The sequence below is a fragment of the Schistocerca nitens genome, chromosome 5, assembly GCF_023898315.1.
Source record: "Schistocerca nitens isolate TAMUIC-IGC-003100 chromosome 5, iqSchNite1.1, whole genome shotgun sequence".
Taxonomy (NCBI): Eukaryota; Metazoa; Arthropoda; class Insecta; order Orthoptera; family Acrididae; genus Schistocerca; species Schistocerca nitens.
In genome coordinates, this window is record NC_064618.1 from 29,421,402 (window position 1) to 29,448,318 (window position 26,917).

At 42.3% G+C, this 26,917-nt stretch overlaps 1 protein-coding gene across 2 annotated transcripts in view; it reads right to left on the reverse strand.

Annotated features, from left to right (window-relative positions):
• Positions 1-26,917, reverse strand: part of LOC126260080 (protein nessun dorma-like) — a 233,955-nt gene that overhangs the window by 193,938 nt on the left and 13,100 nt on the right. For both annotated transcript variants that reach the window (XM_049957287.1, XM_049957286.1), the window contains exon 2: positions 4,930-5,169. In XM_049957287.1, the coding sequence (XP_049813244.1) occupies positions 4,930-5,160 (231 nt within the window). In that variant the 5' untranslated portion in view covers positions 5,161-5,169. The remainder of the gene's footprint in view (positions 1-4,929; positions 5,170-26,917) is intronic.

Below are 26,917 nucleotides of genomic sequence, written 5' to 3' on the forward strand. Positions count from 1 at the left end.
TCTTGAGATCACACTTTGTGGCACACAGAGGGCCCATGCTATGACCAGCCTCCAGTCGTCCAAGTATTCTACCCCTCATAACATTATCAATAGGTGTTCTTTGAGCCATTTTCAACACACAGTCACCATTAGCACGTCTGAAAATGTCTGCACACTTACTCGCTGCACCGTATTCTGACATACACCAACACACCTCTGCATATATGGACTGCTGCCTGCACCACCGTGCGATGACTACAGGTCAAATGCACCGCATGGTCATACCTCAAGGCGATTTAAACCTGCAAACTGCCCACCAGAGCATTGTTTCACCATGTATCAGCATTATCCTTAATTTATGAGCATGAGTGTAGCTAGGGAAATAAATGTCCACCTAGACAGAGCCCCACGTGCCTAGGTAAGCCTTATCCAACGGAGGTGTGACAGGTTCCCCACTAATGACTATTCCCCCTCAACAGTCATGCATCTCATCAGTGCACAACACACCTTGAGACTGAGGGATGTTTTCTAGAGAGATTTTTATCATCCAGTGATGAACCAGGTGATCAAGATCACGCTCCCTGTGACGCACAATGTACTACTACTGCTGTGCCACATGTTGGTTGCTGAAGAGTATTATGCCCAGATCTTATGGTGACAAAGGACTGGCAGTGCTTATCAGTCCCCAGCACATGAGACCCAGTGTCGCCGAGCCCAGCAGTGATATGGATACTGTCTACAATTCCCTGGATAATGTCTTGAACCATTGCGAGACTGCCATAAAAGGTTTAGTTAACAAATTGTAGTGGTTTCCATTCAAAACTCTGATTTTGTCTCTGTGTATACAGGTCTTCTTTGCTTCATTGGATGAGTATGCCATGTAATTTTACATCATAGATATTTTTTCTCAATAACTACTTGTCTACACTCACTTCAAAGTTGAAGTTAGCCATCATCAAACTAATACAGACTTGTGAAAAGTAGGTTTGTCCCTAGCTCATACACAGACACATCACAGGCCACTATGTCACCAGAGTATTACACATCATTGCGGAGTGGCTATATTTTCTGAATACAAGATTATATGACATTGTAATTTTCACAGCTTCATGGGGGGTCACAGATCCATAAAATCCCTATTTGCTTCTATGTGTAAAATATGTAATTGCATAGACTTCTGTCACCAGAGTCAGTTGACATTAAAGTTTTCTGGTTATTGTATCATATCATATTCTAAAAAACTATTATGGCAGAAACCAACAGTATGACCTATGTTATAGTCATGAATGCTCACTGAGCATTACATCACATCACAATTTCGAAACATCATTGATGTAATTTACTCCTGAGACAGAAAGAATGGGATTTTTATTGTAAATAGTTACTGTGGTGGAGGGAGTGGGGATCTGGTGTTGCCTCTTTGCTTCTTGCATTGGGTGCGATGTGAAATACATAAAATCCGGAACACTTTCAATTATTTATTGCACAAGAACTAAACATTGTACAGATGTCATACATATTGCATTTTGAAGAGAAGCTCTGAAAGTTTTTTTTACAAAGATTCGAAATGTGAACCATGAGTGACCCGGCAGATGTCAGTACAGTAATGTAATTCTTGCTATATCCGTCTCAGCATGGCATCATCTACTGTCGCAGTCGCTCCCCGTATTCTCTCCTGGAGCTCTGATACATCATGTGGTAGAGGCGGTACATACACCAGATCTTTAATGTGTCCCCACAGAAAAAAAGGCACACACAGTGAGATCTGGTGATTGGGGAGGCCATTTCATGAAACAGCATGTAGCATGGCTGATCCATGAATGCAGCAGCTACATGTTGAGGTATCCATGATGAAAATGGGGTGGGGATCCATCCTGCTGAAAGATGAATTGAGAGTCCAACTGTCTTTGAGGCATCAGCCAGTGCTGCAACATGTCCAAGTAGCAATTATCCAGTGACAGTCTTCTCAGCGAAGAAGAATGGCCCATACAATAGAGTCCTGCTTGACCCAGTAAGCAAGCACAAAATACGAGATGTGGCGAGCACACCCTAACTGGATAGGCTGCCCGCACTAGTTCTAGTGTCCGAGCGTAGAAGCCATGACCGAATACGTAGAACGTAACTTCAAACACATTACACGTGCCATTATCCGTGTGAGACTGCAGGCAGTACGGGCTTCTCATTTGTGGTGTGTATCTCTCTGTAATCATGCAGCGCGAGGAAGCCAGTGCAGTAAGATGAAAGATTGAAACCAATGTTTACACATTGAAGAAACGGGAAGGTCTAAAAAGCCAAGATTGGAGTACATTTCTGTTGATTGTAGACGAAAACAGTGCGTCTACTGGGTACGTATCGTGCATAAATTGCTCCACATTATTGTGTTTCCAGTTGGGAACCAATCATTTAAAGAAACACAGTTCCAAGAAACCTCACAAAGATACAGCTCCTTCAGGGATACAGGCAGTAATAAAAAATAGTATTACAGAAAAGTGGGTTGCAATGTGTGCTAAAGATATGAGACCTTTTAACGCTGTTTCCGGTGAAGGTTTCAGAGAACTAGGCCAAGAATTAATACATCTAGGTGCACATTATGGAGAAGTTAACCTGGCAGATGTCATGAGACATCCCTCAACTATAAGCAGACATGTCAAAGAACAAGCTGATGCAATACCAAACAGCATAATGCCTTCTGTTATTAATAAAAAAATGTGCTGCAACAGTTGATATGTGGACTGAGTCACATAATCAGGTGCACTATTTGATGCTTACAACACATTACATTAACACAGATTGGTCTCTTGTGAACAATGTTTTCTTTACAACAAAATTCCCAGACCTTAAGAAGACGGGAGTAAATATTATGAAAGAAATTTAAAAGAGTATGGCTGATTATTATCAGGAGAGAAAGAAAACTGGCGTTCTGCGGATCGGAGTGCGGAACGTCAGATCCCTTAATCGGGCAGGTAGGTTAGAAAATTTAAAAAGGGAAACGGATAGGTTAAAGTTAGATATAGTGGAAATTAATGAAGTTCGGTGGCAGGAGGAACAAGACGTTTGGTCAGGTGAATACAGGGTTATAAATACAAAGTCAAATAGGGATAATGCAGGAGTTGGTTTAATAATGAATAAAAAAATAGGAGTGCAGGTAAGCTACTACAAACAGCATAGTGGACGCATTATTGTGGCCAAGATAGACATGAAGCCCATGCCTACTACAGTAGTACAAGTTTATATGCCAACTAGCTCTGCAGATGATGAAGAAATTGATGAAATGCATGATGAGATAAAAGAAATTATTCAGGTAGTGAAGGGAGACAAAAATTTAATAGTCATGGATGACTGGAATTCGAGGGTAGGAAAAGGGAGAGAAGGAAACATAGTGGGTGAATATGGATTGGGGAAGAGAAATGAAAGAGTAAGTCGTCTGGTAGAATTTTGCACAGAGCATAACTTAATCATAGCTAACACTTGGTTCAAGAATCATAAAAGAAGGTTGTATATATGGAAGAATCCTGGAGATACTAGAAGATATCAGATAGATTAAATAATGGTAAGACAGAGATTTAGGAACCACGTTTTAAATTGTAAGACTTTTACAGGGGCAGATGTGGACTTTGGAGAAAAGAGAGCCACTTGTATGAATATCAAGAGCTGAGGTGGAAAACCAGTTCTAAGCAAAGAAGGGAAAGTAGAAAGGTGAAAGGAGTATATAGAGGGTCTATACAAGGGTGATGTACTTGAGGACAATATTATACAAATGGAAGAGGATGTAGATGAAGATGAAATGGGAGATACGATACTGCGTAAAGAGTTTGACAGAGCACTGAAAGACCCGAGTCGAAACAAGGCCCCGGGAGTAGACAACATTCCATTAGAACTACTGACGGCCTTGGGAGAGCCAGTCCTGACAAAACTCTACCATCTGGTGAGCAAGATGTATGAGACAGGCGAAATACCCTCAGACTTCAAGAAGAATACAATAATTCCAATCCCAAAGAAAGCAGGTGTCGACAGGTGTGAAAATTACCGAACTATCAGTTTAATAAGCCACAGCTGCAAAATACTAACGCGAATTCTTTACAGACGAATGGAAAAACTGGTAGAAGCCGACCTCGGGGAAGATCAGTTTGGATTCCTTAGAAATGCTGGAACACGTGAGGCAATACTGACCTTACGTCTTACCTTAGAAGAAAGATTAAGGAAAGGCAAACCTACATTTCTAGCATTTGTAGACACAGAGAAAGCTTTTGACAATGTTGACTGGAAAACTCTCTTTCAAATTCTAAAGGTGGCAGTGGTAAAATACAGGGAGTGAAAGGCTATTTACAATTGTACAGAAAGCAGATGGCAGTTGTAAGAGTCGAGGGACATGAAAGGGAAGCAGTGGTTGGGAAGGGAGTGAGACAGGGTTGCAGCTCTCCCCGATGTTACTGAATCTGTATATTGTGCAAGCAGTAAAGGAAACAAAAGAAAAATTTGGAGTAGGTATTAAAAACAAACTTTCAGGGTTTCTCTTCAAAATGACATATGTATGATATCTGTACAATGTTTGGTTCTTGTGCAATAAATAATTGAAATTGTTCCTGGACCTTCTGTACACCCTGTATAGTCTGTGACTTACAATACCAGGGCACAGCCTATGCAATTTATTTCCAATAGTGAGGACAGAATGGTCTCTATTCAAGAACAGATGTGTACCCAACTAGGTCCTGGGTGAAGAGTGCTATCTTGAGCCACATTGCCCCATGTTTGCACATCTCATGAAAATTGGCAGATCCTTGGCATTTTTTACAGTACTCTGTGAATGTGATTACAGTGCATTATCAAAATAGTAGGGTCGGGTGGGCACTGTAAGACTATCCTGACAGGAAAGGCACACAAAACAAAGTCCCCAAACAAGAAAAACAGTATGTTGGATACAATTAAAACAGTTTGTCACATCTTACTCACCACAACAAATGCTGCCATTGGAAATGGCACATGCAGGTCATCACATTCTCTCAGTGATAATTTCCACACTGCTTGCCAGCCTGTTGGCTCCAGTACTGCCTCAATATAGTAGTGCCATTCATGTTCAATCTGAGAGGATGAAATTGGTCCAGGATCATTACAAAGAATATTAATATACTCCAAACGTCGATCTTCAGCAGTTTTTTCAAACCGTATTATATCAGGTAGCATCGTTCACAACTGAAACACATAAAAGAAGAAATTACTGACTGTCTGAGCTCCTAAACAAAAATTAATACATTACTGATGATACATACAGGAATGTTCAGAAAAAGCGGACACCTTGAATGACTAGAGATAGGATGTTCATATTCACTGAACATGTACATTAGTATGATCTGCAGAAATTATTAGCATTTCAGTGACCTCGGTTCAGCATGTGTCCTGTTGTCTAGTATGCATACGGTCAGCCATGGGCCCTGATAACTTGTTCCACATGTGTGATGGCATCGGCGCATACAAGACATAAATGGCGTCCAGTGGTATAGCCATCCATGCTGCACTCACCTGGTTCCAAAGTTCACCTGTGGTGGCTGGCACTAGTGCTGCACCGTCATTTTAACATATTATACACTTTTAGATTGGCAACGAGTCTGGTGATATGGGAGGACAGGGCAAAAGGATGACATCCTGCAACACCAAGAAGGCATGTGTTCATGCTGCAACATTTGGTCATGCACTCTCTTGTTGAAAAATGGCATCTGGGGTGTTGTGCAGAAAAGGTACAGCTACGGCTCGCAGGATGTCTGTCACATATGCCACACTGCTCACAGTGCCCTAAACACACACCAACTGTGATTTGTGTTCACATCCAATAGCACCCCACACCGCAAGGCCTCCAGTCGGCACTGTATGTCTTGTGCAAATGCAGTTACTGTGGCGCCGTTCCCCCTGTCTGCGGTGAACCAAAAAGCGGCCAACATTTTCAAACAAACAGAAGCAGGATTCGTCTGAAAACACTGTCTGGTGCCGTTCCTGTCCCCAGTGACATCGTTCCATACACCACTGCCATCTAGCATATTTCTGCACATTCGTCAAAGGTAGGCTGAGAAGTGGACAATGTGCAGATAACCCACGCCATGGCAGACTGCAACAGAATGTCCCCCTGATACTGTAGGATGTGTTACACCGTTCTACTGTTAAACCACAGGCAAGGAGGATGCAGATCTTTCCTGCAATGCCATTTGGATGAGGCGTCGATCTTCTCGGGGAGGGTGGTCTGGGCAGTGTGACCTGATCCATCTCATCATATTCTATGGCCTTCCGTGAACCATTTTGTACATATCCACTGCACTGCTGAAGCACTTCATCCCACACAAGCAGCAATTTCCCAGATGGCTGGATCACATGCTCTCATGCCAATTACGCAACATCTTTCAAACTCACTGATTTCATGATGCGGTTCGTGCATACATCTGTAAGGCATCCTGCACATCTTCTGAAGTCGCACTGATCCATTATGTTCGGCAACAGCAAAAGCAGCAAGCACATTCAATAGTAGGTTGTATTGTGCTTCAATTCTGATGCTGATCTTGAACCCACGGGCCAACATGATTTAAAGACTAATCATTTCTGCAAAATATACTAATGTAAATGTCCTGTGCATATGAACATCCTATCTCTAATCGCTCAACGTATTCTATTTTTTCTGAACGTATGTCTACATTTCTTGTCACCTAATCAATCTTTACTTTGCACTCTGTTATCATCTGTGGACTTTTAAACACATGATATCACATATTGATATCACTCTATCGGCATCTTTAAGTTGGCAACAGAACTGCATGTTTTCGTCAGATGCTGATAATGATCGTGCAAGATCCAGCGGACCCAATGGAGTATGTCCGTGCACCACACCTGAAGCGACTTTGGAATATGAGTGCCCTCTGAGAAGGCCTGGCAGCAGCCACACAGCCCCTCGCACTAGGAGCCTCTTTGCTATGTGATGTTGTGCAGACTTCACCTAGTCATTTGTTTTTTCAGTACTGTGTGTGTCATCACTGTTGCTATTATATGAGCTGGACTCTATTGCTTGCTGCATTATTTGTAATGTGTCTTTGTACATTTGGAGACATACAGTGCAAGTTAAATTAATCCTTTGTTTACTGTATTAATTTGTTCGCTAATCATTTCTGCTCCTGTACTGCTTTCCTACAATGACAGTTTCCGAAACACCGTGTAGTCCGCCTCTCCTTACTGTTGTGTACAACAAAACATATATCCTTTAACACATAACTGACATTTTATTATGTTACTTACATATTTTTTATTTTTTTATTTTGGTTGCAAGAATATTACATTGTAAAATGTACAAAAGATATAGGATCTGTTGTGTACACAGAAATACAAAAATTGACAGAGAAATATGGTTACATAAAATAATAATACATAGCTAAGCTAAATAAAAATTAAGTAACGTGCATGTTAACTTACACAGTACAATTTAGTAACACTGCCACATCTGAAGTAACATGAAATATAACAGTAACTTCCTGGCAGATTAAAACTGTGTGCCCGACCGAGACTCGAACTCGGGACCCGAGTTCGAGTCTCGGTCGGGCACACAGTTTTAATCTGCCAGGAAGTTTCATATCAGCGCACACTCCGCTGCAGAGTGAAAATCTCATTCTGAATAACAGTAAGTATAATAAACATTCAAGTGGAGTTAATAAGCAACTGCCTTTAGATATTTGTTGGCTGTATGAAATTAGTGTGTGTTCTTAACTTTATTCCTAAATGTATTAATGTTTTCATGAACTGATAGGTGTAATTTACTGCAAAGCACAATGCTCACTAGATTCACAGTCAGTCTTTGGTTCGTAAGATAAAATTCTGCACCGGACTGTGTATTGTAACTGAAACTTTTCGGTTGCAGACAAATGCACGTTGTTGCCAACAGAGGCCGCAGTTTGTAATACATACATCTGAGGAATGGCCAATATTTGTAACCTTTCTTAAGGAATGAAACTGAGACTCCTTAAGCCAAGCACTCAGGCACAGACTGCAAAATTGTCTATTACCTCAGACTTTTCATTTTAGTATTGTAATTGTAATAGTGCCTTCAAGGAGCACAGGGTTTATAGACAGGAACATAAAACTGGATTTTAATATATTATATATTTGTTAAACCACTGCCAAACAGTTTTTTAAGTTTTCATTACATAAATTTTACTAAACACGGAACAATAAACTTCAGTTGTATGGGACTTATATGCTACACACTCCCTTACAATTACCAAAAGAATTGCAATGGTTGTATAGATACATAAGGAAAAGCCCCGACACAGTACGATAAAAGTTATTACCAATGATAATAAACACTAGCGCGGCCACTGTAAGCATCGGCAAAGATGAATTTTGCTACACCGGAAGGCGAATGACAAATGATGGAAACTGCATTCAATTTTTTTTTATAGACTTTGACTTTAGTTCTCGTGGGGAGAAGATGTATTGATGTGAGAAGTGTGTACTAGACATTGTGTTACCTAAACAATAATTTTTATGAAAGTATGAAGAGTGAGAGTTCTTTTTAGTGCAAAACCAAAAAAGTTTTCTTTTCTTCCGCGCATTATGCTAATGTCATGTCACTGTAGCTGCCTGCATTTGAAGAAGAAGTCCGATAAAAATCATTATTGTATTCACCATCAAAAATGAGTAGTAGTCATGGCGGAAGAAGAAGCATATAACCAAATTGTGTAAATCTCAACAGCATAGAGAATACACTAATCAATGTAAGTTCACTTCACCTCCGACTTACAATTTATAAATTTCTTTGGTGTAGCTCTGCAAGAATCAGATGCTGGGCCAACATTTTTACAAGCACATTTCTATGCAGCTTCTTCATATTTCATGTAAATAACCTGGGAATTAATGCCACCTACATCTGACACAGTAAAGTTGATGATAACTGACCAGCATTTGGTTACTCAGCTCATGCTTTAAATAGCATTTGATTTGCAGTATCAATACCACTTTTTTTCCAACTGTAGAAAATGACTGATCAATAGCATCATCATTATGAACCAATAGTGCAAGAATTAAATTTTTGTTCTTGCTTGGTCTGTAGGGAAACAAACCTCTGTATCATTGAACCCAAATGTATTGGCATACTGTTTCTTCCCTTTTACATCAAGGAAACCTGACAGAAACTGCATTTTATTTTACTGACATTCCCAACATACAACAACTTCATTTTCAAATAATTCATGAAACAATACTTAATAGTCCCCTTCTGCTGCTATGTACAAGCAATACGTAGAACCTGTATGGCAGAAATTCAGCATCCAAACCAAATTCTGTTTTCCTGCAGATCAATCCACTGTGTTTTTGATGAGGTTTTCCGTCTGAAGACTGGTTTCGTGCACTTCTTCACGCTAGTCTACCCAGTGCAAATTTCTTCATCTTCGTACAACTACAGCAACCTACATCCTTTTGAACCTGCTTCCCATATGCATGCCTAGGTAACCATCTACAATTTTTACCTTCCTTGATGCCTCAGAACGTATCCTATCGATCTATCCTTTCTTTTAGTCAAGTTGCGTCGCACATTTTTTTCTCACCAACTTATTTCAGTGTTTGCTCATTATTTATTCAATCTGCTCTTTAATCTTCATCATAGTTCTATAACACCACATTTCAAAAGCTTCTATTCTTTTCTTTTCTGGATTGCCTATTGTTTACCTTTTGTTTTTGTACAAGGCTTCGCTCTACACAAATGTCTTCAGAAAAGACTCCCTAACACTTACATTATTACTGTTGTTGCTGTTGTTGTTGTTGTTGTCATCTTCAGTCGAAAGACTAGTGTTGGAGTTCTCCATGCTATTCTATCTGGTGCATGCTTGTCTATCTTCAGATAATTACTGCAACTTGCATCCTTCTAAACCTGCCCACTAGATCTTGCTACACTTGCCCTGAATGTATTGCGTGCAAATACACAGATCCTTCGTTGTTGCTTCTCTGTTCTAAAATTTTTATGCACATTTGTGCATCTGACATCTAATCTTTCACAAACTTACATTCTGTTTTTGCAAAGTTACGTAAACTATTTGCATCCAAATGCAAATCTTTAATATGTTCATGTATCTCTTGCTGCATTAAGTCACATTGTTTCAGGACTATGGTGCGTATTTCTTCTCTTAAGACGCTGAGTCTCTGATATAGCTTATGTTCTAAGTGTGCCTCTAAAGTCTGAATTTCTAATTCTTGTTGCAGTCTGTTTTGGTTTTCCAACACTTGCTCATGAGTGTCTTTAATCTAATTTCCCAAGTCCTGATGTAGCTGCACAAACTTATCATTAATACTCTCTTGAAATTTACCATGATTGTCTATTACTTGTGCGAATCTCTTCTGGAACTTTGAAAATTTTTCATTTGACTCTTCTACAACCTGGGTGAATTTCTCATGATCTTCGAAAATTTTTCAATAGATTATTCTGTAACTTGTGACAATTTTTCATTTGACTGTCTCTGTATGCCTTGCAGTTTTTGTAATAACATTTCCATATTAACTGCTGTCAACATTTTCCCTGTTATCACTGACATAAACAAACTCACAAATATTACCAAATCACGCACTACAACCACAAAAACAATTTTGAAGTCAAATACTGGTGTAGCTCACCATAGTCAGAATGCGTGCTGGCAATGGTCTGGTCATCAATGACTGTATGACGACACCGCAGTGGTATAGACTGCCCTCTGGCGTCTGGCGTCTCGCATCTGATCAGTTGTCGAAGGCTGCGTGCTGGCCAGACGTCACTGGTTGCATGCTGGCTCTTGGCAGGTCGTCTACAGCAGCGTGTTTCGTTGGTTTTGATGGATGCCCTTAGCCCAGGTGTATCGACATCATTGTTTACGATCCCTGTTGCTCTTGGCAACACATCTTCTCTTTACTGATTTATTACAGAATTTCTGCCTTTCACCCTGTTGTTGTTGTTGTTCCCCCACTTTCCACTTATAATCATTCCCCCACTTTTCACTTATAATCAGACAGCAAACACAGGGAGTCTTTATTAATGCTGATGACTGCTGTATTTAACTTGTGTGGCGATGTTTTGACTGCTTGGGCAATGTCTGTTCTAGATCTTTTACTCCATGCAGCTACACCTAATACTGCCACATTAACACTACCTTATTAGAGTGGTGTACAGATTCAGTCTTGCACCTTTTATGGTTTATCCCAGGGTCTAGCAATGCTAAGCCCTGTTCTTCTTAGGCACCAAACTTCTTTCTTCCGCACGGATTTCTAAAAGTGGAATGGTTATAAAACAAAACACTGCTTCCCTACTTAAATAAAGTGTAAATCTGTTCCAGTTAACTCTGTATACTGGCACAAACTTTCATAAATGTTTACACATTACATGGGAAGTTACTACTTCTAGAAGCGACTAATATTTCTGTCTCAAAGATCTCTCATTAACTTGTCTGTGAACAGTAATCGCTTATATACACCATATTTGTCTTCCTTGGTGCCAGAATATTCCATGGTACCAGAGTTCCTTCATTCCTCCTTGCCCCACTGAGATCAAAAATGCTCTCCAGCAGTTAGACTCCACATCTGTTGAGTAATACTTTCCCAAAGTACGCAACTTTGTATTTACACACACTAACTGCAATCGTGCACATCTTTACTCTGAGCTCTACACTTGTCGTACATGATACATGCCGTTCCACGAATGGTATGGATCACTACAGCATACTGCCAGATAAGATATATGAAAGGATCAACAGAGTTTCCTAATAACCGTTTGTTTGTTTTGTTATGCTTTAGGGCGCAAAAACGACTGGGGTCATACACGCCCAGTCAAAACTACAGAACACAAAGACAGAGAGGAGTTAAAAAACAACTACACGTCAGTCACAATTGACGTAATAGAAGGCAGCTAAAAACAGGCATGTGGAAAAAGGGCTAAAAAAGACACCACACAGAAATAGAGGTCCAAAACTAAAAATTAAATGGCTGTCGCCATATTGCTTTGACGGATAAAAAGTAAAATGCGGCAACAGCCCGCCGCACGTCATTTGCTAAAATGGCCGATAACTCAGGTGGCAAAGCCAATCGGGAACATAAAAGGTTAAAAAATGGACATTCCATCAGGAAGTGGCGGGCAGTTAAAACTTGGGTGCAATTTGTACAAAGTGGTCGAAAAGCAACACCTAGTAAATGATGATGGCTAAAAAGGCAGTGCCCAATATGCAGCCGCATTAAAATAACCTCCTCCCGGTGGGAGGGCTGAGAGTAGGTCGTCCAAGCCGCTGGGAGAGGCTTGATAAGCCAGAGGTAATTCCGGTGAAGGGAGGACCATTGGCAATGACAAAGGGACACCACCTCCTGACAAATGGCAATGCAGTGATCATCAGAGGGAATCTAGGTACTCGCAGGCTGAGGTACTAGGACTGCAGCTTTGGCAGCAGCGTCAGCAGCCTCGTTTCCTGGCAGATCGACACGACCGGGGACCCACAGAAACATCACACTGGCTCCACCACGAGTGAGCAGTTGACAGTTTTCCTGGACCCGCTGCACTAAGGAATGGGCGGTGTACAGTGCACATAGACTCTGAAGGGCAGCGAGTGAGTCTGAGCATAGGACACCTGATACAAAGCAAAGAGCAGCTGTAAATACTGGGGAGTGTGCCGCAAGCCAGTATCAAAAGACACAGGTGCCAATGATGAAGGCACACTTGACCCCACGGTGAATCCGAGAGCCAACAGTGTACACAAATGTACTATTGCGAAGTTCCACGTGTAGGTCATTAAACTGAAGGCGATAGACTGAGACTGGAGTAGTGTCCTCAGGAAGCAAATGAAGAACATAGTTAACATGGGCCGCTTCATGAAGTCAAGGTGGTGAAGGGTTCACACCCACCGTGAAAGATGCAGGTAGTGTGAAGTTAAGCCACCTCAGTAAATGCCGAAAGCGGACTCCAGGAGGTAACAAAGAAGAAGGACGAGCCCCATATGGACGGTCAAAGGAATCATCAAAAAAGAAGGCATAGGATGGGTGGCCACACGTGGCAGACAGACGGCATGCAAACCTGCTGAGGAGAAAGTCATGGCAGTAGGATAGGGGTAGTTCAGCAGCTTCAGCATACAGGCTCTCAACCGGGCTGGTGTAAAAGGTGCCTGTGGCCAAATGGATGCCATGATGGTGGAGAGTACGTTGAGGAACTGCATATGGGAGTACCAAGAGTGTTTCCTATTGAGCATGAGCCCAAGGAATTTCGTAGTTTCTACCAACGAAAGGGCAACAGGTCCAAGATGTAAAAATGGTGGGAGAAACCTCTTGCTTTGCCCGAAATTCATACAGATGGTTTTGTCGGTGGAAAAGCGAAAGACATTGTCGATGCTCCAGGAGTAAAGACGATCAAGACACCCCTGAAGACACCGCTCAGTGAGACAGGTCTGTGAAGAATTGCAATAGATGGCAAAATCGTCAACAAAAAGGGAGCCGGAGATGTCCGCTGGGAGACGGACCATGATAAGGTTAATAGCAATAGCAAAGAGGACGACAGGATGGAACTCCGAGGCACACCGTTTCCCTGGATAAAAGTGTCCAACAAGGCAGAACCCACATGCACTCTAAAAACTCTATCTTTTAAAAATGCCTGAAGGAAGCGTGGCAGGCAGCCACGGAAGCCCCACACGTAAAGAGTCTGGAGGATATCAGTTCTACAGCAGGTGTCGTATGCCTTCTCCAAATCGAAAAACACGGCCAGTCTGGGATTTCCACAGAAAACCATTCATGACATGTGTGGACAAAGTAACTAGATGGTAAACTGCAGAACGGTTTGCTCAAAATCCACACTGTGCACTCATCAGTAAATTGCAAGACTCTAGCCACCATACCAGCTGGGCATGAATCATACGTTCCACCATATTGCAAATGCAGCTGGTAAGAGAGATGGGGCGGTAGCTAGAAGGAAGGTTGTTGTCCTTATTGGGCTTAGGTAAGGGTATGACGGTGGCTTCCCACCAACATCTGGGAAATGTGCCCTCTGCCCAGATGCGGTTGTATGTGTTAAGCAGGAAGTACTTGCCAGCAAGTGAAAAGTGCTTCAACATCTGAATGTGGATGGCATCCGGCCCTGGGGCGGAGGATCGGGATGAACTGAGAGCATGATCAAGCTTCCTCATAGTAAAGGCGGCATTGTAGCACTCACAATTCGCAGAAGAGAAGGGTATCGCCCGAGCCTCCTCTGCTCATTTCTGATGGAGAAAGGGAGGGTGATAGTGGGAAGAGCTTGAAACTTCCACAAAATGGTGGCTCAAAGTGCTGGAGATAGCAATAGGGTTCACGATAACATCAGCTGCTATTGTGAGGCCAGAAATGGGGAAATGGATCTTGGTCCCAGAGAGCCGTCAGAGGTTGGCCCACACGACAGAGGAAGGAATGGAACTGTTAAAAGAACTAATGAATGAAATCCAGCTGGCTTGTTTGCTATCCCGAAGAACGAGATGACACTTTGCACGAATCTGTTTATAATGAATGCAGTTTGCCACCATAGGATGATGGTTAAAAACGTGGAGAACACGTCTCCATGCACGAATTGCATCGCAGCATGCCTCAGTCTACCAAGGGATGGGGACACTATGTGGTAAAGAGGAAGTGCGAGAAATGGAACGCTCTGCAGCAGTAAGGGTAACGTTGGTAAGATAGTCCACCTGGTCATCACAACTGGGGAAACCCTGTTCTCTGAAGGTTGCCAGGGAGGAGTAAAGCTGCCAGTCAATCTTAGTAAGCTGCCATTTGGGCATTCACACGGATGGGGTAGGAGTCATCAAACGGAGAGCACACGGGAAATGGTCGCTCGAGTTGGTGTCAGAAAGAATGGACCACTCAAGACGATGGGCAAGCTGGGCGTGCAAAAGGGTCCAAATGGGAATAGGTGTGCGAGAAGTCAGAAAGGAAACTGGGTGCTCCAGTGTTAAGGCAGAAGAGGTTAAGTTGGTTAAGAAGGTCAGCCAAGAGGGCACCTCTCTGGCAGGTCCTGGGAGAAACCCAAAGGGGATGGTGCACATTTAAGTCACCGAGTAGCAAAAATGGGGGAGGTAGCTGCCCAACAAGCTGCAGGAAGTCTGCCCTGGTGACATCAAATGACGGAGGTACATATATGGTACAGAGGGGAAAAGTCAGGCAGGGAAGGAACAGGCGAACTGCAACAGCTTGAAGACAGGTAGACAGGGAGATGGGCTGACTAAGAATGTCACCCCGTATGAGCAGCACGAGACCCCCATGAGGTGGAATGCCGACCTCAGGGGGAAGGTCAAAAAAATCGGTAAGTAATGTGAAAGCTCAAAGCAGTCGCAAGGGCGCAATTTTATTTCCTGAAGGTAGAGTAAAAGTGGTGCTGCGATGCTACAAGCAGCAACAAATCCTCTTTGTGGGACCGAAGGCCGCGAACGTTCCATTCGAGAACAATCATGAGGAGGAAGAGATGTAGGGGTGTCAACTCGGCAGCCGCTGAGTGACAGCCAGTGTAGAGTCGCTACTACAGGAGACAGAAGCAGGAGGATCTTGCTCCATGGGGTCCACAGAAGCATCGGTGTGCATGTGAGGTCAGTCAGTGGAGCCCAACACTGGAAAATGGTGGGTGGTGCACACCAGCGATACAGAGGCTGGTCAGGCTAGGGTTCCACATGGTGACACTGTCGATGAGGACCAATGAGTTGGCAAAAGAGAAGACCATTTGCCTTTGGTGGACTTCTTCGAACCCTTCCGGTTAGAGGAAGACTCGGGTGTTGCTTGGCTGGAGTGACGAGGAAGTCGTCATTGGAGTACTCCTGTCATTTCCGACCTACCGGTTGTGTAGCTGGTGGCTTCGCCCCTTGAGGCGAGAGTTTGATGGCTTGTTGCATAACTGGACAGGGGGATGGCGATGCTACCTTGACACTGGGCGATTTCACAACCTCAGATCTGAATTGGAGGTCGCATGTCTGCATGGCCATGTCCTTCATGGAGCGAAGGGCAACAAGAACAGAACTAGGTACCAGACAGGGAAACACAGGGTTTGCGACTAGCCAGTAACTTTCAAGTGACTGAGTACGGACCTTTTTCTTTACCCGGACCTGTTGAACAGCCCGCTCATCAAGATACACAGAACAATCCCGAGAGGAGACAGCATGGCCACCATTGCAGTTGATACAGCGGGGAGAAGGAGGTGGACAATCGCCCTCATGTGCATCCCTACCACAGGTGACACATTTGACTGGGTGTTGACAAAACATTCTAGTGTGGTTGAAACAATGACACTGGTAGCAGCGCATCGGGTTCGGAATGTACGGCTGGACTGTGATAATTTCATAGCCTGCTTTGAGCTTGGATGGAAGCACCACTCTATCAAAGGTGAGAAAGACAGTGCGGTTGGACACTAAGGAGGAATCAGCCTTTTTCATTACACGATGGATAGCAATAACACCCTGATCAAAGCCATAAGATTGGATTCCAGGCTCGGTTAGACTGTCAAGCAGCCTGGCGTAAATTACACCACGGGAAGAATTCAAAGTTCTATGGGCCACGACACGAACTGTGTAACCGTGGAGAAGCGAGACAGCATGCACTTGTTGTGCTTGAGAATCAGAAGTGGTCTCCAAAAGCAAAGTGCCATTCCGTGAATAAGGGCAGGATTTCACAGGACCAGTAATTGCATCAACACCTTTCTGAATAATAAACGGATTTACCGTAGCGAAGGACTGACTGTCTTCAGTATGTGAGAACACAAGGAACCGTGGTGCAGCGGAAAGGGTCTGTGAAGCATTACCCTCATTATGTTTATGTTTAGTGGATGTTGAGTGGGAAGATGACTGACACATCATGAGGAAATCCCTCACGATTGCCAGCGTCTCCGATGACACGCTCCTTCCAACTGGGGGGACCCTTCAAAAGGGGGTGCACCAACCTTAGGTGATTGTTCACACAACAGATCACACTTCCCGAACACCTGACAGAGGGACAAATTGACAATTTGGGAAGGTTACAGCTCAGGCAACCACCCCTCCCTGGGCCCGGCCCATACCAGGGGGGTATATGCAAACCCTACCTGTCGAACATGGAACATTCTGTGGCAGTAAGGATAGCATTTGTCACTCGAGTACGTGTCTGAGAGAACAGTCCACTCTACACAGTGGGCAAGACGTGCATTAAAGAAAGAGATTCAAGTGCGAGAAAGTGTGTGTGGAATCTGAAAGAAAGAGTGAAGTATAAAGAGGTCAAAGCAGTGTCGAGGGTGTAATTTATTTTCTCGGAGGCACAAGGCAGGCGGCATTGCCACACATCTGCCCTGCGTGATTTGATGCCACAAATGTTCCATTAGAGAATGGCCACATTACACGATACCATATGTTTCTTTTATAGGGGGCAATTACTTCAGTGATTGACGAGTGCTAGATTTTGGCTGCATACTATTACAGGGTTCTGAGGCTGGAGGATACCATTCCATTATTTCTTCAGGGGATTTGTACTGGTGGAATGTAAGTCGGCCAGACAGAGTTGTCACACCGAGTCACTCTTTTAGAGGATCACCAAGGTGGAGAAGGGGCAGAACTTTTGTTTTTGTTCGACTTCTTAGTACTTTTACATTTGCCAGATGTGGACCCAGACATCTGCTGACTTGAGGTGCGCAGAGTCATCTTGGGGATATTCCTTTTTAAATTTCTGTTCTTCTGGTGACTTCACCAATGTGGGTGAAGCTTTTTTTTGGTGTGTTGGGCAACTGTAGTGGGCGCAGGAGAGAATGTCACCTTAGCACTAGACGATTTCACAACCGTAGCACTGAATAAGGTGCCGCAGGCCTGCACAGCCATAGCTTTCGTGGGACATGTACTGTAACTGCTGGATAGTGGTATGCAAGGCTACGGCTAGCTAACATTTTGCAAGCAACATTGAGGGGTACCTTTTCCTTCACCTGGATCTCCTCAACGGCTCACTCATCAAGATATACAGGGCAGGCGTGGGATGAAACATCATGGCTGCCAGTGCAGTTGATGCCGTGGAAAGAAGGAGGGGGCACAATCTCCCTCACAAATACCCTTGCCACAAGTTACACATTTGGTTCTTTCTGCAGGATTTGTGAGTACAGTTATATCACTGACATTGGTAGCAACGCACTGACTTCAGTAAGTAGGGTCTACTGTTGTCGAATGTGTAGCCTGCCTCGGCCTTCGATGGGAGCTCCACTTGATCAAACATTAAGAAAAGGGTGCAGGTAGGCACAAATTCTGCATAAACCCTCTTCATAACCCAATGGACTGTGGTTGTGCCCTGATCAGAGAGATAATAAATTATCTCCCTTAGTCATACCATCAAGCATTTGTGACAACACATGAAAAATTTAGTGTTCGATGGTCCTCTACACAAACAGGGTGTCCATAGAGGAGCATAGCTTAAGCTGTCTTTGGGCTTTAAGGACACTGTCTGTCTCTAGAAGCCAAATTCCATTGCGTAAGCGAGTGCAGGAATTTAGTGGGCCTGCAATGATGTCCACATCTTTCTGAATGATGAACGGGTTCACTGTCGAAAAGTTCTGACCTCCTCCCATGCAAGACACCACAAAGTAGCAGGGTGCAACTGGAAAATTCGTCACGTCTTTGGCCTCACTGCATTTCTTTTTATTAAACAGAGGCTGTATTGATGGAGTTGATGTATTTATCACAAATGAATCCTCCACGATTGCCAGCGTCTGTGGTGACACGCTCCTTCCTTCTGGGGATCTGCCATAGAGGGGAGCGAAGCACACCTGCCTTAGTTGACTGCTCACACCTCAGGTGAACTCTGACGGTTCTATGCAATTATTGCATAATTTGGTGAACGAGAATAGTTGCCGATGTGATGCCCTCAAGAATGGTGGAAATGAGTAAATCCTTGCATTTTCTGTCAATTTTATTTTTTTATCTGTCTGTACTTCCTTCTGCCTGTCTCATTTGCTGCATTTTTTTATATTTTCTCCTTTTGTCAGTTAAATTCAATATCTTTTGTGTTATCCAGGTAGTCATACTAGGCCTTTGTTTTTTGCCTATTTGATCCTCTGCTGCCTTCTTCACTATTTCTTTTCTCAATGCTACTTATTTATTTTCTACTGTATTCCTTTACCCTGCTGCAGTTCAATATTGCCTCAGAAATTCTTACAACCTATGGTTCTTTCCCCTCCATGAACCATGGACCTTGCTGTTGGTGGGGAGGCTTGCGTGCCTCAGCGATACAGATGGCCGTACCGTAGGTGCAACCACAACGGAGGGGTATCTGTTGAGAGGTCAGACAAACATGTGGTTCCTGAAGAGGGGCAGCAGTCTTTTCAGTAGTTGCAGGGGCAACGGTCTGGATGATTGACTGATCTGGCCTTGTAACATTAACTAAAACAGCCTTGCTGTGCTGGTACTGCGAACGGCTGAAAGCAAGGGGAAACTACAGCCGTAATTTTTCCCAAGGACATGCAGCTTTACTGTATGATTAAATGATGATGGCGTCCTCTTGGGTAAAATATTCCTGAGGTAAAATAGTCCCCCATTCGGATCTCCGGGCGGGGACTGCTCAAGAGGACGTCGTTATCAGGAGAAAGAAAACTGGCATTCTATGGATCGGAGCGTGGAATGTCAGATCCCTTAATCGGGCAGGTAGGTTAGAAAATTTAAAAAGGGAAATGGATAGGTTAAAGTTAGATATAGTGGGAATTAGTGAAGTTCGGTGGCAGGAGGAACAAGACTTTTGGTCAGGTGAATACTGGGTTATAAATACAAAATCAAATAGGGATAATGCAGGAGTAGGTTTAATAATGAATAAAAAAATAGGAGTGCGGGTTAGCTACTACATACAGCATGGTGAACGCATGATTGTGGCCAAGATGGACACAAAGCCCATGCCTACTACAGTAGTACACGTTTATATGCCAACTAGCTCTGCAGATGATGAAGAAATAGATGAAATGTATGACAAGATAAAAGAAATTATTCAGGTAGTGAAGGGAGACGAAAATTTAATAGTCATGGGTGACTGGAATTCGTCAGCAGGAAAAGGGAGAGAAGGAAACATAGTAGGTGAATATGGATTGGGGGGAAGAAATGAAAGAGGAAGCCGCCTTGTAGAATTTTGCTCAGAGCATGACTTAATCATAGCTAACACTTGGTTCAAGAATCATAAAAGAAGGTTTTATACCTGGAAGAATCCTGGAGATACTAAAAGGTATCAGATAGATTATATAATGGTAAGACAGAGATTTAGGAACCAGGTTTTAAATTGTAAGACATTTCCAGGGGCAGATGTGGACTCTGACCACAATCTATTGGTTATGAACTGCAGATTGAAACTGAAGAAACTGCAAAACGGTGGGAATTTAAGGAGATGGGACCTGGATAAACTGAAAGAACCAGAGGTTGTAGAGAGTTTCCGGAAGAGCATAAGGGAAGAATTGACAGGAATGGGGGAAAGAAATACAGTAGAAGAAGAATGGGTAGCTCTGAGGGATGAAGTAGTGAAGGCAGCAGACGATCAAGTAGGTAAAAAGACGAGGGCTAATAGAAATCCTTGGGTAACAGAAGAAATATTTAATTGATGAAAGGAGAAAATATAAAAATGCAGTAAATGAACCAGGCAAAAAGGAATACAAACGTCTCAAAAATGAGATTGACAGGAAGTGCAAAACGGCTAAGCAGGGATGGCTAGAGGACAAATGTAAGGATGTAAAGGCTTGTCTCACTAGGGGTAAGATAGATACTGCCTACAGGAAAATTAAAGAGACCTTTGGAGAGAAGAGAACCACTTGTATGAATATCAAGAGCTCAGATAGCAACCCAGTTCTAAGCAAAGAAAGGAAGGCAGAAAGGTGGAAGGAGTATATAGAGGGTTTATACAAGGGCGATGTACTTGAGGACAATATTATGGAAATGGAAGAGGATGTAGATGAAGACGAAATGGGAGATAAGATACTGCGTGAAGAGTTTGACAGAGCACTGAAAGACCTGAGTCGAAACAAGGCTCCGGGAGTAGACAACATTCCATTAGAACTACTGATGGCCTTGGGAGAGCCAGTCATGACAAAACTCTACCATCTGGTGAGCAAGATGTATGAGACAGGCGAAATACCCTCAGACTTCAAGAAGAATATAATAATTCCAATCCCAAAGAAAGCAGGTGTTGACAGATGTGAAAATTGCCGAACTATCAGTTTAATAAGTCATGGCTGCAAAATACTAACGTGAATTCTTTACAGACGAATGGAAAAACTGGTAAAAGCCGACCTCGGGGAAGATCAGTTTGGATTCCGTAGAAATGTTGGAACACGTGAGGCAATACTAACGTTACGACTTATCTTAGAAGAAAGATTAAGAAAAGGCAAACCTACGTTTCTAGCATTTGTAGACTTACAGAAAGCTTTTGACAATATTAACTGGAATACTCTCTTTCAAATTCTGAAGGTGGCAGGGGTAAAATACAGGGAGCGAAAGGCTATTTACAATTTGTACAGAAACCAGGTGGCAGTTATAAGAGTCGAGGGGCATGAAAGGGAAGCAATGGTTGGGAAAGGAGTGAGACAGGGTTGTAGCCTCTCCCCGATGTTATTCAATCTGTATATTGAGCAAGCAGTAAAGGAAACAAAAGAAAAATTTGGAGTAGGTATTAAAATTCATGGAGAAGAAGTAAAAACTTTGAGGTTCGCCGATGACATTGTAATTCTGTCAGAGACAGCAAAGGACTTGGAAGAGCAGTTGAAGGGAATGGACAGTGTCTTGAAAGGAGGATATAAGATGAACATCAACAAAAGCAAAACGAGGATAATGGAATGTAGTCAAATTAAATCGGGTGATGCTGAGGGAATTAAAATAGGAAATGAGACACTTAAAGTAGTAAAGGAGTTTTGCTATTTAGGGAGTAAAATAACTGATGATGGTCGAAGTAGAGAGGATATAAAATGTAGACTGGCAATGGCAAGGAAATCGTTTCTGAAGAAGAGAAATTTGTTAACGTCGAGTATAGATTTAAGTGTCAGGAAGTCGTTTCTGAAAGTATTTGTATGGAGTGTAGCCGTGTATGGAAGTGAAACATGGACGATAAATAGTTTGGACAAGAAGAGAATATAAGCTTTCGAAATGTGGTACTACAGAAGAATGCTGAAGATAAGGTGGGTAGATCACGTAACTAATGAGGAGGTATTGAATAGGATTGGGGAGAAGAGAAGTTTGTGGCACAACTTGACTAGAAGAAGGGATCGGTTGGTAGGACATGTTTTGAGGCATCAAGGGATCACAAATTTAGCATTGGAGGGCAGCGTGGAGGGTAAAAATCATAGAGGGAGACCAAGAGATGAATATACTAAGCAGATTCAGAAGGATGTAGGCTGCAGTAGGTACTGGGAGATGAAGAAGCTTGCACAGGATAGAGTAGCATGGAGAGCTGCATCAAACCAGTCTCAAGACTGAAGACCACAACAACAACATGGTTCTTTCAATTTATCTGGATCCCATCAGCTTAATTTATTACTTTTCTAGGATTTCTTCACTTATAATCTGCAGTTCATAACCAACAAATTGTGTTCAAAGTGAACATCTGCTCCTGGAAATGTTTACAATCTGGTTTTGAAATCTTTGTCTTAAAATTATATATTCAGTTGGAAATCTTCCAGTGCCCCCAGAGTCCTTGCATGTAATTAACCTTCTTTCACAATTCTTATTAAATCAGTATCAGTGATGTTTAAATTGAGAACTGTTTTCTCAAAACCCATTTTATGTATTTTTTTTCCATAGTTCTTTGATTCAAAATACCTACTGTTCAGTTTCCTATACATGCCTGTGCAGCAGCTATATCAAAACTTGCTCTATTCCGAAGTTACAGCAGAGAGAATACCACCCCTTTTTACAAAACTAAACTTTCAAAAACTCTCATATGCTACTTAGTTTGCCAAATTGCCGGGTTTTCTCATAATTTGTTTAATGTGTTATGGATATCAGCATGTGGCTGATGGGAGCTGTCTATTCAGTTTGTGCATGCAATGTTGAACTAATGTTGAACTCTGTTTCTTGACGATAGCTGGTATGTGACTCGGCTGACAGCTAATGCCACTTTGTGGAATTTTAGTGGAGAAGACTAGACTTAAATAGTGATTATGGAAGGTGCCCCCCCCCCCCCCAATGAACCATGGACCTTACTGTTGGTGTGGAGGCTTGCGTGCCTCAGCGACACAGATAGCCGCACCGTAAGTTCAAGCACAACGGAGGGGTATCTGTTGAGAGGTCAGACAAACATGTGGTTCCTGAAGAGGGGCAGCAGCCTTTTCAATAGTTGCAGGGGCAACAGTCATAATGATTGACTGATCTGGCCTTGTAACGTCAACCAAAATGGCCTTGCTGTGCTGGTACTGTGAACAGCTGAAAGCAAGTGGAAACTACAGCCGTAATTTTTCCCTGAGGGCACAAAGCTTTACTGTTGGCGTCCTCTTGGGTAAAATATTCCGGAGGTAAAATAGTCCCCCATTCAGATCTCTGGGCGGGGACTACTCAGGAGGACATCATTATCAGGAGAAAGAAAACTGGCATTCCATGGATCAGAGCGTGGAATGCCAGATCCCTTAATCGGGCAGGTAGGTTAGAAAATTTAAAAAGGGAAATGGATAGGTTAAAGTAAGATATAGTGGGCAGGAGGAACAAGACTTCTGGTCAGGTGTATACAGCGTTATAAATACAAAATCAAATAACAGTAATGCAGGAGTGGGTTTAATAATGAATTAAAAAATAGGAACATGGATAAGCTACTACAAACAGCATAGGGAACACATTATTGTAGCCAAGATAAGCACAAAGCCCACGCCTACCAGAGCAGTACAAGTTTATACACCGTCTAGATCTGCAGATGAAGATAGATGTTGCCTACAGGAAAATTAAAGAGACCTTTGGAGGAAAGAGAACCACCTGTATGAATTTCAAGAGCTCAATGGAAAGCCCATCCTAAGCAAAGAAGGGAAAGCAGAAAGGTGGAAGGAATAGACTGAGGGTCTCTACAAGGGCGATGTACTCGAGGGCAATATTATGTAAATGGAAGAGAATGTAGATGAAGATGAAAAATGGGAAATGTGATATTGCATGATGAATTTGACAGAACACTGAAAGACCCAAGTCAAAAAACGGTCCCAGGAGTAGATAACATTCCATTAGAACTACTAATAGCCTTGGGAGTACCAGCCACAATGAAACTCTACCGTCTGGTGAGGAAGATGTATAAGATAGGTGAAATTACCTCAGATTTCAAGAAGAATATAATAATTCCAATCCCAAAGAAAGCAGGTGTCAACAGGTGTGAAAATTACCATACTATCAGTTTAATAAGTCATGGCTGCAAAATACTAACATGAATTCTTTTGAGACGAATGGAAAAACTGGTAGAAGCCAACTTGAGGAAGATCATTTTGGACTTCATAGAAATGTTGAAACACGCAAGGCAATACTGACCCTATGGCTTACCTTAGAAGACAGATTAAGGAAAGGCAAACCTACATTTCAAGCATTTGTAGACTTAGAGAAAGCTTTTGACAATGTTGACTGGAAAACTCTCTTTCAATTGACAGACGTAAAAGTCTATTTACAATTGGTACTGAAACCGTATGGCAGTTGTAAGAGTCGAGGGGCATGAGAAGGAAGCTGTGGTTGAGAAGGGAGTGAGAGAGGGCTGTAGCCTATCCCGGATGATATTCAATCTCTATATAGAGCAAGCAGTAAAGGAAACAAAAGATAAATTTGGAGTAGGACTTAAAATTCATGGAGAATAAATAAAAACTTTGAGGTTCGCCAGTGACATTGTAATTCTGGCAGACAGCAAAGAACCTGTAAGAGCTGTTGAATCAAATGGACTGTCTAGAAAGGAGGATATAAGATGAACATCAACAAAAGCAAAAAGAGGATAATAGAATGTGGTCTAATGGAAACATGTGATGCTGAGGATATTAGGAAATGAGACCCTTAAAAGTAGTAAATGAGTTTTGCTATTTGTGGAGTAAAATAACTGATAATGGTCAAAGTAGTGAGGATATAAAATGTAGACTCGCTAGGGCAAGGAAAATGTTTCTGAAGAAGAGGAATTTGTTAACATCGAGTATAGATTTAAGTGTCAGGAATTCCTTTCTGAAAGTATTTGTATGGAGTGTAACCACGTGTGGAAGTGAAACATGGACAGTAAACATTTAGACTGGAAGAGAATAGAAGCTTTCGAAATGTGATGCTACAGAAGAACGCTGAAGATTAGATGCGTAGATCACGTAACTAATGAGGAGGTACTGAATAGAATTGGGGAGAAGAGAAATTTGTGGCACAACTTTACCAGAAGAAGGGATCGATTGGTAGGACATGTTCTGAAGCATCAAGGGATCACCAATTTAGTACTGGAGGAAAGCGTTGAACGAAGAAATCTTAGGAGACCAGGAGATGAATACAGTAAGCAGATTCAGAAGGACATAGGTTGCAGTAGTTATTCGGAGATGAAGCTGCTTGCACAGGATAGAGTAGCATGGAAAGCTGCATCAAACCAGTCTGTGGACCGAAGACTACAACAACAACATGGAAGGTGATTGTGAACATATATTCCTGTGAGTGAAGCAAGTTGTGATGTAAAAGAACAGAAAGGAAGCAGTCAAACAGCTCCAATGGAAAATCATCTCAGTATTCAAAGCAATAAACAGCACGTGATACTGAATGCCAGTATGCTGAAAGGAGTGAGGCAAGTACCCCAGAGGGAAAGACTGTCATATAGGCAAACTCTCTCATGCTAACTTACCATATTTCAATAAAATTCTTTAGGAGATAAGAGCAGGCAAGATGCATTTATCTTACACTGGTATCTCAGCACCAGCTAAATATGATGTAGATCCCACTGAAGTTAAGGCTTTTAAATCAGTTTCTATTAACTATAAGACAAAACCTCGAGATGGATCCCATGTACCAGTTTGTGCTGCTACATTTCAAAAAATAACAAGTGTATTTGTAGTGATTTGAGAATTTCCGCATAAATTCTAGAACCACTCGTCATCCTACCATCTCAAACACACACGACATTTTAAAAGTAAGTGTGAGGGAATGTAGATACTGCGTGACACATGTTTGCGTGTGCAGGCTGGAAAGGAAGCACGAGCACTACGTAGACACGACAGTCAAACGGCATCGACAAGTGTTTGCTGCTCACGCCACGTAAGCCGTATTGGAAGAATAAGAGTGTTTATGTATCTTGTGGTGTTTTATATAATTGACTATTGTAATGAGAAAACAGAAGAACAGTTGACACACAGTTAATTAAAATTCACGTACTGGACTTGCTAGACGCGAGACACGTTCATAAGTTATGAGTCGTTCTTAAGCCATCTCATTTATAAATGTAATTGAAGCATTTCTAAAGCTCGAAATATGAGTGAAATACGAGAAGACAGAGATATTTACATGTGAAATACAAGAATGTTATTCTGCATAATCCAATACATCATTAATTGGTTAAAACATAAAGTTTGTATATTTACTCTACACGTTCTATCATCTAAAGCATTAGAACATGGCAACCAGTGAAAAGGACTCGAAGAAACGGGAATTTTGAGAGGAAATCCAAGCAGAAGATATGATGTGTTGCCATAGCAACCAGGTATAACAAGACAAGAGAACTGTTTCGCATAACTGGATTAAGTCCAAAAATTAAATAAAAAAATTTGGGAATGCAACACGGCGAAAGACGTACGAAAGTAATAACGTTAAAAGAACAGAAGGAAGACCTTGACGTATTGGACTAAGAAGAGATACGATGAGAATAATTCTAGTAAGAAGATCCGGTGTGGGAAGTGTCAAGCTCTCGCATGCACCGCGGGCACGGAGACAACATCCGACACCACCGGCACCAGCTGCTGATAACCGGTGCTGATTCTACAAAAGCTCACTGACGCCGACGCGGAGACCAGCAACCGATGCCACCGGCACCAGCT